Source organism: Metarhizium acridum (genome assembly GCF_019434415.1).
Source record: "Metarhizium acridum strain ARSEF 324 chromosome Unknown scaffold_1, whole genome shotgun sequence".
Taxonomy (NCBI): Eukaryota; Fungi; Ascomycota; class Sordariomycetes; order Hypocreales; family Clavicipitaceae; genus Metarhizium; species Metarhizium acridum.
This window is the reverse complement of record NW_027094015.1, coordinates 7436316-7450944: the sequence shown is the minus strand read 5'-3', so window position 1 is coordinate 7450944 and position 14629 is coordinate 7436316. Positions and strand designations below refer to the sequence as shown.

Sequence of the window (14629 nt, the reverse complement as noted above, 5' to 3'; positions counted from 1 at the left end):
GATGAACCAACAGGTTCGTGTTCGTGCGGTGAGTGTCTTATGATGCGCATTGTTCCGCTCCAACACCACACACACACACATGATTGAGGGGTTACAAACCAGCCATGAATCATCTCTTAATTCAATGGGCATTCCCATTAATGGCATTTATCAAAATTGAACAAGATAATGACAAATTCCTCTAGCACTTGTTTCCAAGGATGACGTTTATTCTTTCCTGAAATGTGCGACAGAGACACCCACAACGGCTTTTGTATGTTGGCTGTTGGGTTGGGAATCAGCATCGGCCACATCTTCAAGGGAGCGCATATTCAACTCGGCTAGTACTCCTAGCAAGATTTGTGCAGTGTGCCTCGGGTTACACTCATGCGCCGCAAGGTTTGAGCATGACGCGATTTCAACAACGGCTTCATTCACATCAGTTCCCATTTCGACTCCCTTGAAGCAGCCCAGTCCTACAAGGCCAACACACCTTCAGCCTCTTGTCCCTGATGAGAAACTAGGGACACATGCTGAAGAAGACACGGCATGAAGCAAGAATGGTTTGATTTGTACACGGGCACAGAGTTGCAACAGGAGCAAGACTACTTGGTGTGCACGGAGTCGTCGGTACGCAGCTCTGTGTTCAGACGTCTGTGGTGGACAACGGTTCGGACATGTCGCAACATGCGCAATCTAAGACATGTCAAGGCCCTTTTTCTCATGCGACCTCATCCAAAGTACGGAGTAGATACCGTAGCACGACTCAGTGAAAAAAGGGAAGAGGGGGGGGGGGGGGGCCGCACGGAACCACAACCATGTCATACCATGTTGATGCACATGTGTCTTTCAGTCCATACAGTGGCTCGATACCATACCAATAAGATGACTAGATTTTTTTTTTTTCAAGCCTCGTGCTGGATGTTCAACAGATAAGGGGCAAGACGCATTCTGGCGCCATGACTAGTTGCAGCCACGCCTAACAGAGTCCTTGTCCACGCAACGAACGTTGCGGAAACAAGACGAGACTAGAACCGAAAACGAAGGAAACCTGACTGAACGCGCGCAGGGGGGGCAAAGGAGGGCAACACCGAGAAGACGCCCTTCCCACTTCCCACGCCTTGTCAGATATCTGCGCAACACGTACTCCGTCCGCCGTACCGGTGCCCGCCAGGAGCTCTGGTACGCCGGGCCACGCAACGCGGGACAAGATGAGGTCGCACAGGCACCCTCTGATCCCATCCAAACCGTGCTCAAAAGGAGATCTGAGGTGGTCCCCAAGCCGGTGACACCAGGACGCGGGAAGGACCCATGGTCCCCGGACCATTCATCCTGGCTAGTCGGCGCCCATGTAGCTCCGTACGCAGCCAGGACGCCCTCCAATGGAGATAATAACAAGCCCGTGATCCGTGTGCCCGCCTTACGCTCTTCTCCCTGGGGTAATTTACCAGAGAGAAAAAGGGGGGGGGGGGGGGGCAGCCGTTGTTGCGGAATTCTCCATGTCTGGGAAATAAAAAAAAAAAAAAACCACAAATGTTTTGACCCCTTTGCGGGCGTGGCGTGAAACACAAGGGCTGCCCGTTGGAGAGCAGTGCCCAGCAAGAGGGGGAAAATCAAATGTTTGCGTCATCAGGCCACGGCACTTTATATATAACGGTATATATATACACTTGCCCAGTCGGCCCTTTGCTACGGTTATTTCGGTTTTTGAACAAACTATACAACAATAAGAAAACCGCCTCTCTCGCCCACCGGTGTCCACCACGGCCTTTTTGTGTGTCAAGAATAAAAGAAGAGGAGGAAAAAAAAAAAGATACTCTCACACCCCCCCGCAGAGGGGGAAAAAAAACCGTTGGCCAAAGCAATTTACCTAATGCCGGCTCATGCACCGAAACGGTACCCCAAATGTCTCGTACTAGCCTTGAACATGCATAGTTCCATCACTGGAAAAAAAAGACAGAAAAGAAAATGGAGTAAAGGATGCACGCCCAGCTTTCCAAATACCAGGTGGCTCTCTCTCTGCCCGCGATGGCCGGGCCCGGCCTGAGCTTCGGATCCGACTGCGCGTGCCATCGTGAGGGGAAAGGCCGTTGACATGTCTCACCCACACACTGCGGTGTTGGGTCTGTCGCTGCTTTTTTCCCCTTTTTTGTTTTGCTGCCCACTCTGTCGCCAGGGCCGCTTCACGTGCTTTTTTCCGGTTGAAGACGTTATCCTGCTGCGCCTGTGCGTTTTTATTCTCCGGCGGCAAGCAACTCGCAGTCATGTTGGCAACATGGCGCAAACACAAGGGCCAAATTTTGCAGAAAAGCCGAAATTGTACATTGTCAAATATTTGTAATTTGGGAAATGGCAAGAACAAAATGTGTATTGCGTGGTATCACTCCAAGTATGTTTCATATGCGTATCGCTAACCACCGTCGTGTCCTGCAAGGTCAAGTTGCCGTTGCCGGCGTCATCTTCTGCCAAGAAACTCACATGCGGTAATGTATTCTCCCCAGGTAATAGTAGAAGAAAAGAAAGAAGGAAAGAAACAGCGTAAAAATGCATACATGAAAGAGAGGCAATGCAAATGAAAACAGCCACAAAAGGAAAAGAGAAGAAAAAAAAAGACGAACAAGATAAAACGAAACTTATCATTACATTACAATGGACGCTATGCATCGCCCATGCCCCTCATCTGCATGTTGATTGAAAAGAAAAGAGAAAAAAAAATAGATCAAAGAGCTGGAGTATCATGGCGAATGAAGGATCGACAATCGTCAAGGCTCAGCCGGTTCTTTCTGACCTGCCACTCTGGCTGGGGTTGCACAACATCATGCTCAGGTGTTGCGAGATTGGTCCCCGGACCAAGCAATGACGTGAATAGTTGCTCGTCAACATTCTCTTGGACGTGATGAACCCCGCCTTTTTCTTTTTTCAAAACATTCAAAGACAAAGAAAACAGAATGCCATGAATGCTCCACTCTCAACGACTCCAACCACCATCATACTCTCGTGCGTGTAGTTTCAGCATCAGCATCAGCATCAGTCATATGCTCTTCCCCACGCTCCGCATGCCCGGTAGCCAAGAGCAAAGGCAACAACAGGTCGCAACTCATCGATCGTGCCGGACTCTCAGACGATGAGACCCAGATCATTGGGATTTCTCTCGGCCCTATCCCACCCAACCACGGCCGCTTGGCCGTTGCACAATGTCTCCACCAAGGTCATTGGGTAACACAAAGGATTGTGTGTTATCCAAGCTCTCCATCAAGTTCGACCTGTGTTTGGTTGCTGGCATGCCTTTGCCAAGAGCTGTCAAAACCAGGGTTGTCGCGTTTCGGTAGGCCAGAGTCCCCTTGCCACGCAAAGAAACACAAATCCTCCCCTCCTCCCAACTTGTCACCTACAACGGCTGTGCCACAATTCCACAACTTGCTGTAGGGATTGACTGAGGTTAAGCCATGCAAATCTCCAATTCCCAAGCAGAGACCCCCCCGGCCCCCTGCTGTGCCCGGCCCCAGTTCGCAAAGAAAAAAAAGAAAAAATGACAAATGATCCCCCCCATGTCCCCAGACCTCCAACGTGCAGACAGACCCTCCCGCCCATGCGACCGATCGGCCGGGAAATACTACAGAGCCGTTGGAAGGTCGCCGACTGTCTCGCCTAACACCATGTCCCGCTACTGGCCAGTTTGATTCCACCAGAGGTATGAGCTCCCCTGCAAGGGCTGATAGGGACGACAAGTCGGCAACGTAGACACACAGGCCTCGGCGTCTTCATACTTGACACTAGCAAGTCGTTGGACCTCGCCGGGACCAAATGCCATATCAAGAGCCGGCGTTCTGGTACTCGGTGCAGTTGGCTCGTCGCAAGGCGCGGCGTGATTGGCGTGGCGTGCGTTACTGCTGTTGGCCATTACCTGTTGCGAATTGGAATCCGCTGGTCTCAGCTGCTGTGGCTCAGAAGTGGCATCACCTCCACATCTGCCCATGATTGCTTCTCGGTAGGCGTCAAGTGACGTATACTGAGGCATGGCAGTATACTGACCAGGCAGAGCAGGTCTCATGCCATAGATTTCAGCCACTGAGGCATAGGTGGGCGAAACTGCTCGGAAATCAAGCACTTGCTGAGATTGGTGAGGGAATTGCATCATTTGTCCGTACGGACTTGTTCTTCCCACTCGGGCAGCTCTCGTAGCGCATCCTCCCTTCCGGCCAGACAGTGCTCGTTTGACCGAGTGCCCAACGGCCCATGTCTCGACGCCATTTCGTCCTGCGGACCCGGCTCGTTTCGCATAGGATTTTTGTCGGTATCTTGTGGTGCTCTGCACTCCATCGCGAACAGCCCAGTCCTCCAGCACCCATTCGTTTACCCGTTTTGACGCCTCAGTTGTGCTCGACAGATTCCGTGAAGCCTTGGAGACTACCTTGTCACGTTTTCTAAACGCCTATGGAGCAAAAAATAAAATCAGTTAGCTCCAAGAGATTCTACAGGACTGTGATGCAAAATTAGATGGAGACCAAGGGGAATTTCCTCACTGCGTTCATGCTCAGGTTGTGCCGGATGCTGTTTTGCCAACCACCAGTCTCCGTAACTGCCTTGGTAGTATGTTCTCGGAACCACTGGTAGATTTCCTGTAATGTCATTGAATAGTTTGGGCGAGTCATGAATGCTTTATAGATCAGCTTCGCATATGGCTCGTCAGGCTTCTCTGTTTCCCCAGAATCGGTCGAGTCTGACGGCGGAGATGCAAAAGAAGAAGGAACCGATCGAGACTTTTGACGATTCGTAGTCGTTGTGTCCTTTTGCGTGTCCATTGACGCTGGCGAGTCGACCGCAGAGTCAGATTGAGACGCTGGACTGTTCCCAAATGTGTTCATCGACGGCGTGATATCAACTCCCCACAGGTGGCTGCTTGGGTCTGCATGATCACAGTTGAGGGCAAGAAGAAATCCGTCCGTGCTATCCAGACCAAGATCGGCTGATGGACTCGGCGTGGAGATTTTGGGGAGATCCTGGACATGGCCGGACACTCCTTGAGCTTGATACTGTTCCAAAGGTTGATCCATAGTAGGCACGGAAGCACACCACCCGCCAATGGGAGATGCTGTTGAAGTGCATTCCGCGGCCAAACAGTTACACGGTATGGTAAAGTCCTGAACGTAGTAGTTGGTGTCAACATCAGTCGGAGCCAGAGGTGGCGATGGCCAAACCACACGGCCCTTTGAATGGCCAGAAGTCATGACGTTGCTTTTATAACCGGAGGATGAAGGTGTCGTTTTCTGTACAGTCATGTTGCCGACCTCGTTGAGATGGGATGTCTCGCAAAAAGAAATGCTTTGCGCAAAGGCACAGGGATTCTTATACGTGAGTTGAGTCGCAGCAAACTCCGCCATGGTGACTGGCTTCTGCTGCTCAACTCTAACAACTTCCAAAGAGTTCGTGTAGCTCACGGGATATCTTTTGTCAGAGAATGGTGGACCCATCTGTCTTTTGAGGTCAACCAAGGCCGAAGCTCACACCTCTGTACTTCCCGTCCAGTCTTCCCGTCCAAAAGCAGAGTCTACTCCGTATATGTCCGCCTTGGCTAGACAAATGAAGTGGTGCTATTTCTGCGTGTAGATATGTATGTGTGGATTGGAGATGCACGTCGGAGCGCTTGATAGGTGTCGATGGTCGTCACATGCAGCGGTAACACACTGCATAAGTTGACTCAGTTGTATAAGAGGACCCGTTGAGATCAAGAACAATAATGTATGGATACAACGAGAAAGGGGTGATTTGCCAGCTGCAACAAAGACGCATATAAATCGTCTTGACCCGCGATATCTAGGAATGGAAAAAATACAGGAAGGTGGTCAGGTTCTTTCAAATGGACTGAGAAGTCGTTATAATAGGAATCAACGGCCTCAACTAGCCTTAAAGCCATGGCTCTCGCGGACAACTTCTCGCCTGGGCGTTGTTCTATCCATCCAAGGCTGTTGGCGGGCACCAAGCCGGCCGTTCTGGGGAGGGCGTGCACCATGGCAAAAGGGCTTGAGCCTGAGTAGCCTGATACAAGCATTCACCAATGTAGTACACTCGAAAAAAAAACGCCAGTCGACCCATGTTTCTGTGTCGTAGGTATTCAGTATGCACGCACGCACGTGTGTACCTCCATTTGTGCGCACATCTGGATGCGCTGAGCACGGACGAGGTAAACCTGGTATTCGGGGCATGACACCGTAGACGGGCCGGGTGATGGCCCTTCCTCCCTGCCCAAAAATTGGCACGAAACCTCAACGTCTAACGTTCGGCATGTATTTCGAGCAAGTCGTCCTTTCGGATGGGCCCGCGAGGCCAAGAGGTGAGGTGTGCAGTTCGCCCTCGTCCTCACAGACCCTTCGCAGGGGCGTGTGGTGGTTGGGCCTGGTGAGGTGTGTCCGGGGTGGGCAATCAAGCAAGGATTTCGACCAGAGGGCTGTGTGAGACAGGGCAAAGCTGTAAATGAGCCTGGGCGATTTCACCAAACGAAGGCTTGTGTAACCAGGAGGGCATTGGAGGACACTGGGGGAGACCAAATTGTTGGAAACGACTGCACTTGGGGAGCCCGTAAGGCTCTGTCTTCCAGTCTCCAAAGTCATTGAGGCCTGCGCGCGGCACAAGTTGTACAAGTTCGCATCTTGCAATGGCCGCCAGGAATCCGTCCATGCAGGCCATCTCAGATCAACATCCAACGTTAGCCGAAACCCGGAGGGCTGGAACCCAATAGCATGGTGATCCCAAGTTTCCAGAGATGCAGCATGCAGGGAAGACGGCGAGTTTCTAGAATCAGGCTCCTTGTCCACGAACCCTTAGCCTGCCTGACCAGGCTGGGCCGTGATCCTTGTCAGAGCAGCTCGAGTTTGCGGGAAAACCCCCGAATAGTAGATCAGGGATGCATGTAAGATTCGGCTGCAGGTACTTAGTTTGGTCATGTATTACGCCTCCAGCCCAGCTCTTGTAATGGAGAGGACTTTGGTTGCCAAACGGCAATGATTCCACCAGGCGACACCACACCAATCCAGACAGTGTCCAGTATGTGACATCCCCCTGCATCAGAGAATTCAGCCATCAGTAGTGCATCTGAACGAACAGTGCCGAAGAAAAGAAAAAGTAAAGAATTCCATGGGATCTATTTCATATTCGCAGGCGTGGGTGGGTAATGCGGCGCCCCTCGTCAACACCGACACGCTGGTCAAAAGAAAGTAAGTACAGTCCATACCTGCGTGGTTGAATGACGACGACGCCGCTATCTGTCTGATACATGGTGGGGACAGCGAATGCAAGTAATAAAGAATCAGGGATGAACATGAGGCACGGCTGCACGCCAGCAGCGTGGCACAAGGGATCGACGGGAAGCCAACAGCCGATAAGCAGAACCTGGTGGTCTATTTGAACAAATTGCGTTGCCCGGAACCTGCATATTGTGGTGGTCATCCCAAGTGATAGCAGCACGACAACACCACGTAAGATGGTCCTGCAGAGGCGATCAATGAGTCGCTCTCCCCCGGTCACTCCGCTGCTCAACCAGAAATCAGTCAAGCGGCCGCGCCCCGGCAAACGACTGTGCGGCTGAGAAAACTATGCAAGCCTGCAAACATCTTCCCAGTCTACTTGCGGTAGAATATCTGCAGGGCTCAGATTAGACGCCTTTCCAGAACAACGTGGAGGGGGCTTCGAGCGCTTACCTTTTTGAACTGAAAATGCAGTTGCAAGATGCCCTTGACAAAATTAGTACGTGACAAAGGCCTGCGCTGAAAATCGAGGTTGGTCAAAGAATTGCTGGATTTAGCCGTACCTTTTCAAACGAACTCTTGAATCCACGGTCCCTCTTTGCACTATAATCCCATTCTCTATCCACAATTCGAAAGGCAATATCCTCGTAAGGCGGTCCCGCTATGAATCGAATAAGGCATGTATCGTCTTCACCAGCCGCTGCAAACGACTCTCCTTTCCTCCTTCCATGCTCGCGGATAATCTTGAAAGTGGGTGCTTTCGTTTTATCAATAAGATCAGGATAAAATATATTAAACTTGTAACCCTGAACGACTTTCGGCGGCGGATTGTCGTGGTCGTAATGGGTTTGGTTGTACTTATTCCATTCGTACCCCATCTGAACTCTGTTGAAGTATCTCGGCTTGCGTGCTTTGTATGTGTCTGCCCATTGAGGTTTCGAGCCAGTAGGTACTTGTTCTTCCGCGTTGAAAACCTCTTCATTCTCGGAGACACCCCTCGCGGCTTCTCGGTCATAGAGGGCGTTGGTGACGTTGGAGGCATCTTCATTCGCCACCGGCTGGGGAGAAGGTTGCGGTCCAGAAGGAACGGCTGCATTCGAAATTGCTTTTGAGTCTTGCTTCAGCCGTGCAACCGGCCCTCGTGTTTTCAGCATTCCGGCCCGCTTCTCTTTGATCTCATTGTAAATTCGCGTCAAAGTGGCCTTGGACTTCCAAACCAAAAGATGGCGCAACAACTGTTCCCAGTAATCAGTGTCGATATTTTCATCACTCCGCAACTTGGCCTTGATTTGCTTCTCCAGGGCCTCTAATTGATCATACGATTTCGGGCTTAAAATGCGATCAATGTCGTCCACGACGCTATTTACCACACGCCCCTCTCGAGTATTCGTATCGATTTTCGACTTCAGGTCCGCACAGATTGTACGCAAGGCTTCCCAGTATTGTCGATTTCGTCTGTCCGTCTCAAGAATATGATAGGAAGAAATATCCGATTCGAGTTCCTTGAGTTGAGCCAAGGTCAACCCCTGGACAATCGCTTCCGGTGCATCAAGTTCAATGTCTATATCTCCCTCGTCATCATCGAAAATATCTCGTTCCTCGTCAATATAGCGCAGATTAAAGGCGAGCCGGTCGATTGGTTTCGCTCGTCCCTCACGAACCCGGATGTCTGCCTTCTTCTTGGACTGTTTCAGCACAAATTTATCTTCATCCGCTACGAACTTCCTCGACTGCTCTTCTTCTGTAAGGTACTTGGCTGCATTTTGAGCCGTCTTGGAAGGCCCTGGTTTTGTGGATTTTGATATTCGGTTGTTCGCGTCGACGCGGACAGATGTTGCATCGCGGCGACTGGGAGACCTCCGGTCGTCAATCATTGCCCGGCGACCAGGATCCATTGCAGCGCTTGACAAAAGTTCTTCGTGTCTGTTACCGTTGGCCTTGTTTCGCGAAAAGGTTGGAGACTGATGCATACAGCAAGTAAACAAAGGTCGGGATGGGTTTCGCAGTTGCCAGCTGAGATCGAAAATAAAAGTGGGTCGGAATGACGATTTCATTTCTCCGAGGTCGCCTAGAGCATCGGGCATCAATTAACAGAGAGAAGCAGGTTGTATACATCAAAAGGACCTAATAATCGTCTTCATTTATTCCACAATGCCGTGTTTCGCACAGCAGATGGGATACATTCCTCTACACTGTAAGCCCGTCGGAGCCAGCCAGTTCACGACCAAGAGACGACGTCTTCAATCTCCCTCTTGATACCATCTGATTTCTTCTCTACGAAGATTTAATCACCGTAAGTTCTTAAAAGAGACCATCTCATGTCATGACAGAGCGAATTTCAAATTCATAAGTGGTATAGGGTTTCTCATCCATGCCAAAACACCAAAATTCACCAATATATCGTACGTACACGGCTGCAAATCCCCCAAGAACAATACGCCCCAACACCAAGCCCCCAGTCCAATTGATTTTGCTTTTATTTCACCAACCCTCATGTGTCTGCGTACTCCCCATCTCCAACCCCCTGATGCTTTGACTCCAATCCTGCCAATCGAAATCATCGCCCAGCATATCCGCATCCTCCGTCACATCAAACTTTGTATTCATCGCAGTAAACGGATCACTCCACAAATATGGCGTCAAGCTATCGTCCTTGGGTGGCTGCGCCTGCAACATAAGTGCCTGCTGTCGAAGGACATCATCGCTCATCGCATTCTGGAGGGGCATAGGGGCAGACGGCGCCGGTTCCGGTGAGCCCAGATTGCCGCCATTGTTTGCAAGGTTGTCTATCCGCCAGAATTCAGCCACATTTGGGTTTGGCTGTGCCATGAGTTCGTCCATATATTGCATTGCCGCGCTAGAGAGATTAAGCTGTACGGGGATGTTGCCCGGTGGTTTCAGTGCATCGCTGTCAGAGGCAGTTGTCGCAGACGCGAGTTCCTGAGGGGGAGCAGGTTTGCGGGCAATGGAATATGATGGCATGGGACTGGATCCGTCTGGGCGAACGAGAGACCACCACTTCTCACGCATTTGTTCCATGACGTTTTCGGCGCCAGGGACGGGACCAAAACGTGCCTGTGCTGGGTTCATGCGCTCTGCAAAATCGAGCCTGCGGGCTTCGTCTTGGTTTGCTTTCAGGCGAGCGAGTTCTGATTCACGATGTTTGCGGGCTTTGGCAAATAGCTTTCGTAGGGGGAGAAAGACTGCTGCATGATCTGCCCTTTTGGCTAATTCAAGAGGATCGATGTCGTAGCCGGTGATCGCGTCCCAACCGCGTTCAACGAGGGCCGTCCATGGGCGTCGACATGTTTCAATCAACGTGTAGGCGATGGCGTGCCAGTTTGTGTACGTCTTGAACAACCACCGGTACTGCTTGCATCGAGGATCCGTGTTGAGTTTGTGGTTGTACTCGATAACCTCAATAGCAGCGACGTAAATTCGCTGACGGATCTCGTCTGTGAGCTCGTACTCGGAGCCAGGGAAGAGCATAGGGTGGTAGATGACAAGGCACATTTTGGCCACGATGACGCGGGCAATCATGGCTGCTACCCAATACAGCGGATCTGTCTCGTCCAGAACGTGCTGAAGAAACTTGTGTTCCACACGCTGATACACCTCGATCAGCATGCGCTCTCGCTCAGCTATGCTACTTTGGTCGACGCCAGGACAAAGAGATGACATTGCCGAGGCAGCGGCGACGAGACGTCTAGAGAGCCCACAAATCTCACATCTAACGATAGAAACGGCGCAGTCGGATCTCCCTTCTCGGGGAACGGGGAATTCGGTACTGTCGGGGCTGATATCCGAATCGTTGATGTTGCTTGGCTTCAAAGTGTCGTAAGATCGCTCACTAATGGTCATGTCCGTTCCTAGTTCCTCAGCGGATCGGAGGTCCAAGACTAAAATTGCCCACCAAATGCGTCTTCGAATTTCTGTCTCGAATGGAGACAGCTTCAAATGGGTGCCATCTCTGTGCAGACCCATCCCCTGTGCAATTCGGATTACAAGTCCAGTCAATGCCCAACAGAAACGGCTCTCATCGTGGCGCCTGACGACTATGAGGAAGAGGGTGAATGACTGAAGGACAGCAAGATCTGACGTATCGAGGAAGTTGGCTTTGGCTAGGGATTGCTCCACGGCAAAGCGATATTGAGCGAGCATGTCATCTTTGTTTGCGCCAAGGTTGGCTTGCACCTGAAGCGCGACGGTTAGTAAGCGGCGAAGGCTCTAATAAGGGAGTGAGAAGGAGGATTGAGTATTCTCACCTCATCCGGCTCAAGTGAGGTGATGGCTGCAAAGTAGATGGTAAATACTAGCGCCTCATTACCGGGAGTAAGCTTGCCGTGGTTCCTCCTTGCGTCACGGAGGATCAGCTCGACGGACGGGACGTGCAGCAGTTTAATGAGAGGCTCGACGTTCTCCTGGTACACTGACCACAAGAAGGTGGCATGGGATGGTAGCGGATGGCATTTTTGCAAATCCACGTCCGCTGATCGGTAGCCCAGGATGAATCCCTGGTGATCTGTGATGTTGCCAAAGCCTGTAGATGGCGAGTCTGTTGGCGTTCCCTCAAGATCTGAATCTTCAGCGTCTTCTTCGCCTGTGAGGCGTTGAGTTTCCTCACGAATAGCATCCAGCTGAAAAGCAAAAGCATCAGAAGTCAATTCCATAGTACAGACATGGCAGGAGTTGGATTGGCTTGGCCGACATACCTCGTCATTGAGCTTTGACCAAAATCCGCTGCTCACATATCGAGACGTGCCTCGTTGGTCATCCGACACCAAACGACCGAAATTTGGCTGCTTCTCTTTCCGCCCTGCTTCACCACTGTGGCCAGCCGACGAGTCGGTTCCTCTCGGGCTGCCTTCCTGGCCAGCGACATGATCCAAGCTGGCCGACATGTTACGTAGCGACAAGCCTTCCATGCCAGACTGCATGTCCGGAGAGGCGTTGGTCGACGTGCCCCGGGCAGCAGGCTCGTCAATCTGGCCGCTCAGCTCTTCCACGATGCCCTCCAGCTTCCTCAGTCTCTTGATCAGCTCGGCCTCCCGGTGACTCGACGTCTTGGGCGGTGCATTGGGATCCTTGGGTCGAGGCTGGCGAGGCGCACGCCCCGGCGCGGGGAAGACGCATGGAATCTGTGCGCGGCGACAGTTGGAGCAGGGCATCTGCTTGTCGCAACGAACCTTGCGGCGGCGACAGGTGACACATGATCTGGGATTCAAGGCAGGCTGTCCAGAGCTCCCCGGGGCCAGTATCGGGCTGGTATATGCATCGGGGCCTGTTGTGGGATACACGGTGACATTTCCCGACTGGTGATGTGACGAAGACGAGGCTTGTCCGGCGTCTTGGATCGGCGAGGTCGGCGACGGCATATTGGTGTTGTCGACGCTGTCCTGACGATGGCCAATGTTGTTGAAGTTGAATGAGTTTGTCATGATTCGTTTCTATGATGGCCGCGAGCCCAGGTATAGGGACAACAGAGAGTATCTGGCGATTCGCCGTGAGCGCAGATGCGGCGAGCAGTCGTCTAGGGCGACATCGGCGATGTCTTCGGCGACCGACTTGGATGTCCAAGGGCTGAGACAGAGCGTCTGTGAAGATGGATGCGAGAGTTGGCTGGCGACGAGGTCCCACGGTGAAATGTCAAGGCCGCAGGTCGAGGAGAGAAGACCAGGTGGGGGGAGAGTGAGTGGCACGGGGTAGGATCAAGGTAAAATCTGACATGAACAAACACTCCAGATGTGAGAGGCGTGGGTTGTGGGACAATACAACAGAGGCCAACTTGAGCTGTTGGGTTAGGTCTAGCACCACAAGCAGGGCCCAACATTTCCATGTTATGAGAATAGTCATGTTACAAATCGACGAGTGACGTCTGGAGTCTCTGGACGGTCTGGTCGAGAGTGCGTCGTCACCAGACCTCGAGTGCTCCCTCAGGTGCTCCCACAAGCTCAGCCCAAGCCACCAGACTCAATGATTCAAACATGTCCGTCCCTGTTGATTGACTCAACCCACTGATGAATACATGAACAAACTTGGTTGGGGTTGCGTGTGGCACGTGGCACGCCCTTGATCAGAATCACCACGCTGATCTGTGATCAATTGATCTCTTCCAACATTGAAGGTTCCACTGGTCCACGACTCCACTGAGTCTTTTTCTTCGGGGCGGCCCAGAGCGGAAATCACAGCAATATACTACACGCTGAAGCGGCATTGAATGGACGTGCTGGATTTAGGATTTAGGGCTGTCCAATGCTCCGTACCTTATTCCAGAGGGCCTCAGTCAGCGTTAAACAGCGACGAAACTCATGTGGCGTTTTGCTGGTCCGTTCCTCCATTCTTGTCCTTGCGCCTTACTGAGAACATGATAATTTACATGATGCTGCGGCCCAACACGTCCAAGGTTTTTGGACACTAATGATGATCATACTTGACCACTCTTGCGTGTGTGATACGTATCTGCTCTGCTCTCCGCAATGTCACCAAAGTCCGTCCGCCAGTCTTTGAAACATTAGAAACCTTAAACACGCCGTCTACCACACGACAGCATCTTTCTCATGCCGTGTGCATCAATGTGACCTTATGGCACCGACACATGTGGTAGCATGGGGCCCCTGCCAGGCCGATTTGCTTCTTAGCCGGAATCCTCTGCTTCAACATGATGCATGCAAATCGCTTGCTTATCAAGTGAAATAGCCATCCCGCTTAGTCCGCCACAGCCATTACGAACTTGCCATCAAATCCAACATTTTGACTGCTTTCCAAAAATGTGATTTGGACCCCTGTAGCCATGTGGGCTCAAGCCATGCCGCCCATCAACGGAGAAGTATGTTGCAGATCCAAACACTGCTTGGCTTCCGAGTCCATCAGGGCCCTGGCCGACCATGACCGGGACGTCTCTGGCTGCCTGTTGGGGCTATTTCAATTTCCGGGACAATCTTTAATTGCTGATTTGCTGTGAGTCATTTATGCCCGTTCCCATGCATAAATACATGGCAAACTTCATATGCTGCTATATGGTGTTACAATTCCGTTTCGCGTTTCATGTGCTCTAAAAAACTATCTTCGCTTAACGTATCACTGACACCTAATAATGGTGAATAGCCAAAGACAACCGGCTTTGAAGCACAAATACTTCAATATACGCTATGTAATACAAGCAAAAAAAAAGGCGTGCGCCAACCAGCACAGTCGAGAGTAATATTATTTATTAATGGCAAAAAAATGAATAGTCCCCTGAAGGGAAAAAAAGATGGTTGCCAATCGTAGAATAGAACTATAGGAAAAGCCCGATGCGGGGGTCGAACCCGCAACCTTGAGATTTCGTGCACTCGTAAGAGTCTCACGCTCTACCGATTGAGCTAACCGGGCCAACTCACTTGGTTGGTAGTTGGTAGGGATATCCCTTA

At 51.4% G+C, this 14629-nt stretch overlaps 5 protein-coding genes and 1 non-coding gene across 6 annotated transcripts; all 6 read right to left on the bottom strand.

Annotated features, from left to right (window-relative positions):
• Positions 1 to 3643: 3643 nt before the first annotated feature.
• J3458_002320 (uncharacterized protein) lies at positions 3644 to 5360 on the bottom strand (the record flags this gene model as incomplete). The annotated part of the gene is made up of 2 exons (XM_007813642.2): positions 3644 to 4411; positions 4503 to 5360. The coding sequence occupies 2 exons, from the start codon at positions 5358 to 5360 to the stop codon at positions 3644 to 3646; spliced, it is 1626 nt and encodes a 541-aa protein (XP_007811833.2).
• A 344-nt stretch (positions 5361 to 5704) lies between these two features.
• On the bottom strand, positions 5705 to 6028 carry J3458_002319 (uncharacterized protein; the record flags this gene model as incomplete). Its single annotated transcript, XM_066117245.1, has 1 exon — positions 5705 to 6028. The coding sequence occupies one exon, from the start codon at positions 6026 to 6028 to the stop codon at positions 5705 to 5707; it is 324 nt and encodes a 107-aa protein (XP_065979137.1).
• Positions 6029 to 7595: 1567 nt separating this feature from the next.
• Positions 7596 to 9274, bottom strand: J3458_002318 (uncharacterized protein; the record flags this gene model as incomplete). The annotated part of the gene is made up of 3 exons (XM_007813643.2): positions 7596 to 7613; positions 7674 to 7706; positions 7784 to 9274. The coding sequence occupies 3 exons, from the start codon at positions 9272 to 9274 to the stop codon at positions 7596 to 7598; spliced, it is 1542 nt and encodes a 513-aa protein (XP_007811834.2).
• Positions 9275 to 9701: 427 nt separating this feature from the next.
• On the bottom strand, positions 9702 to 12658 carry J3458_002317 (uncharacterized protein; the record flags this gene model as incomplete). Its single annotated transcript, XM_007813644.2, has 3 exons — positions 9702 to 11414; positions 11486 to 11857; positions 11933 to 12658. 3 exons carry the CDS (start codon positions 12656 to 12658, stop codon positions 9702 to 9704), a joined length of 2811 nt encoding a protein of 936 aa, XP_007811835.2.
• Positions 12659 to 12750: 92 nt separating this feature from the next.
• Positions 12751 to 13056, bottom strand: J3458_002316 (uncharacterized protein; the record flags this gene model as incomplete). Its single annotated transcript, XM_066117244.1, has 1 exon — positions 12751 to 13056. The coding sequence occupies one exon, from the start codon at positions 13054 to 13056 to the stop codon at positions 12751 to 12753; it is 306 nt and encodes a 101-aa protein (XP_065979136.1).
• Positions 13057 to 14506: 1450 nt separating this feature from the next.
• On the bottom strand, positions 14507 to 14591 carry J3458_002315. The gene has a single exon. It is a non-coding gene; the product is annotated as a tRNA-Lys (tRNA).
• Positions 14592 to 14629: the final 38 nt, after the last annotated feature.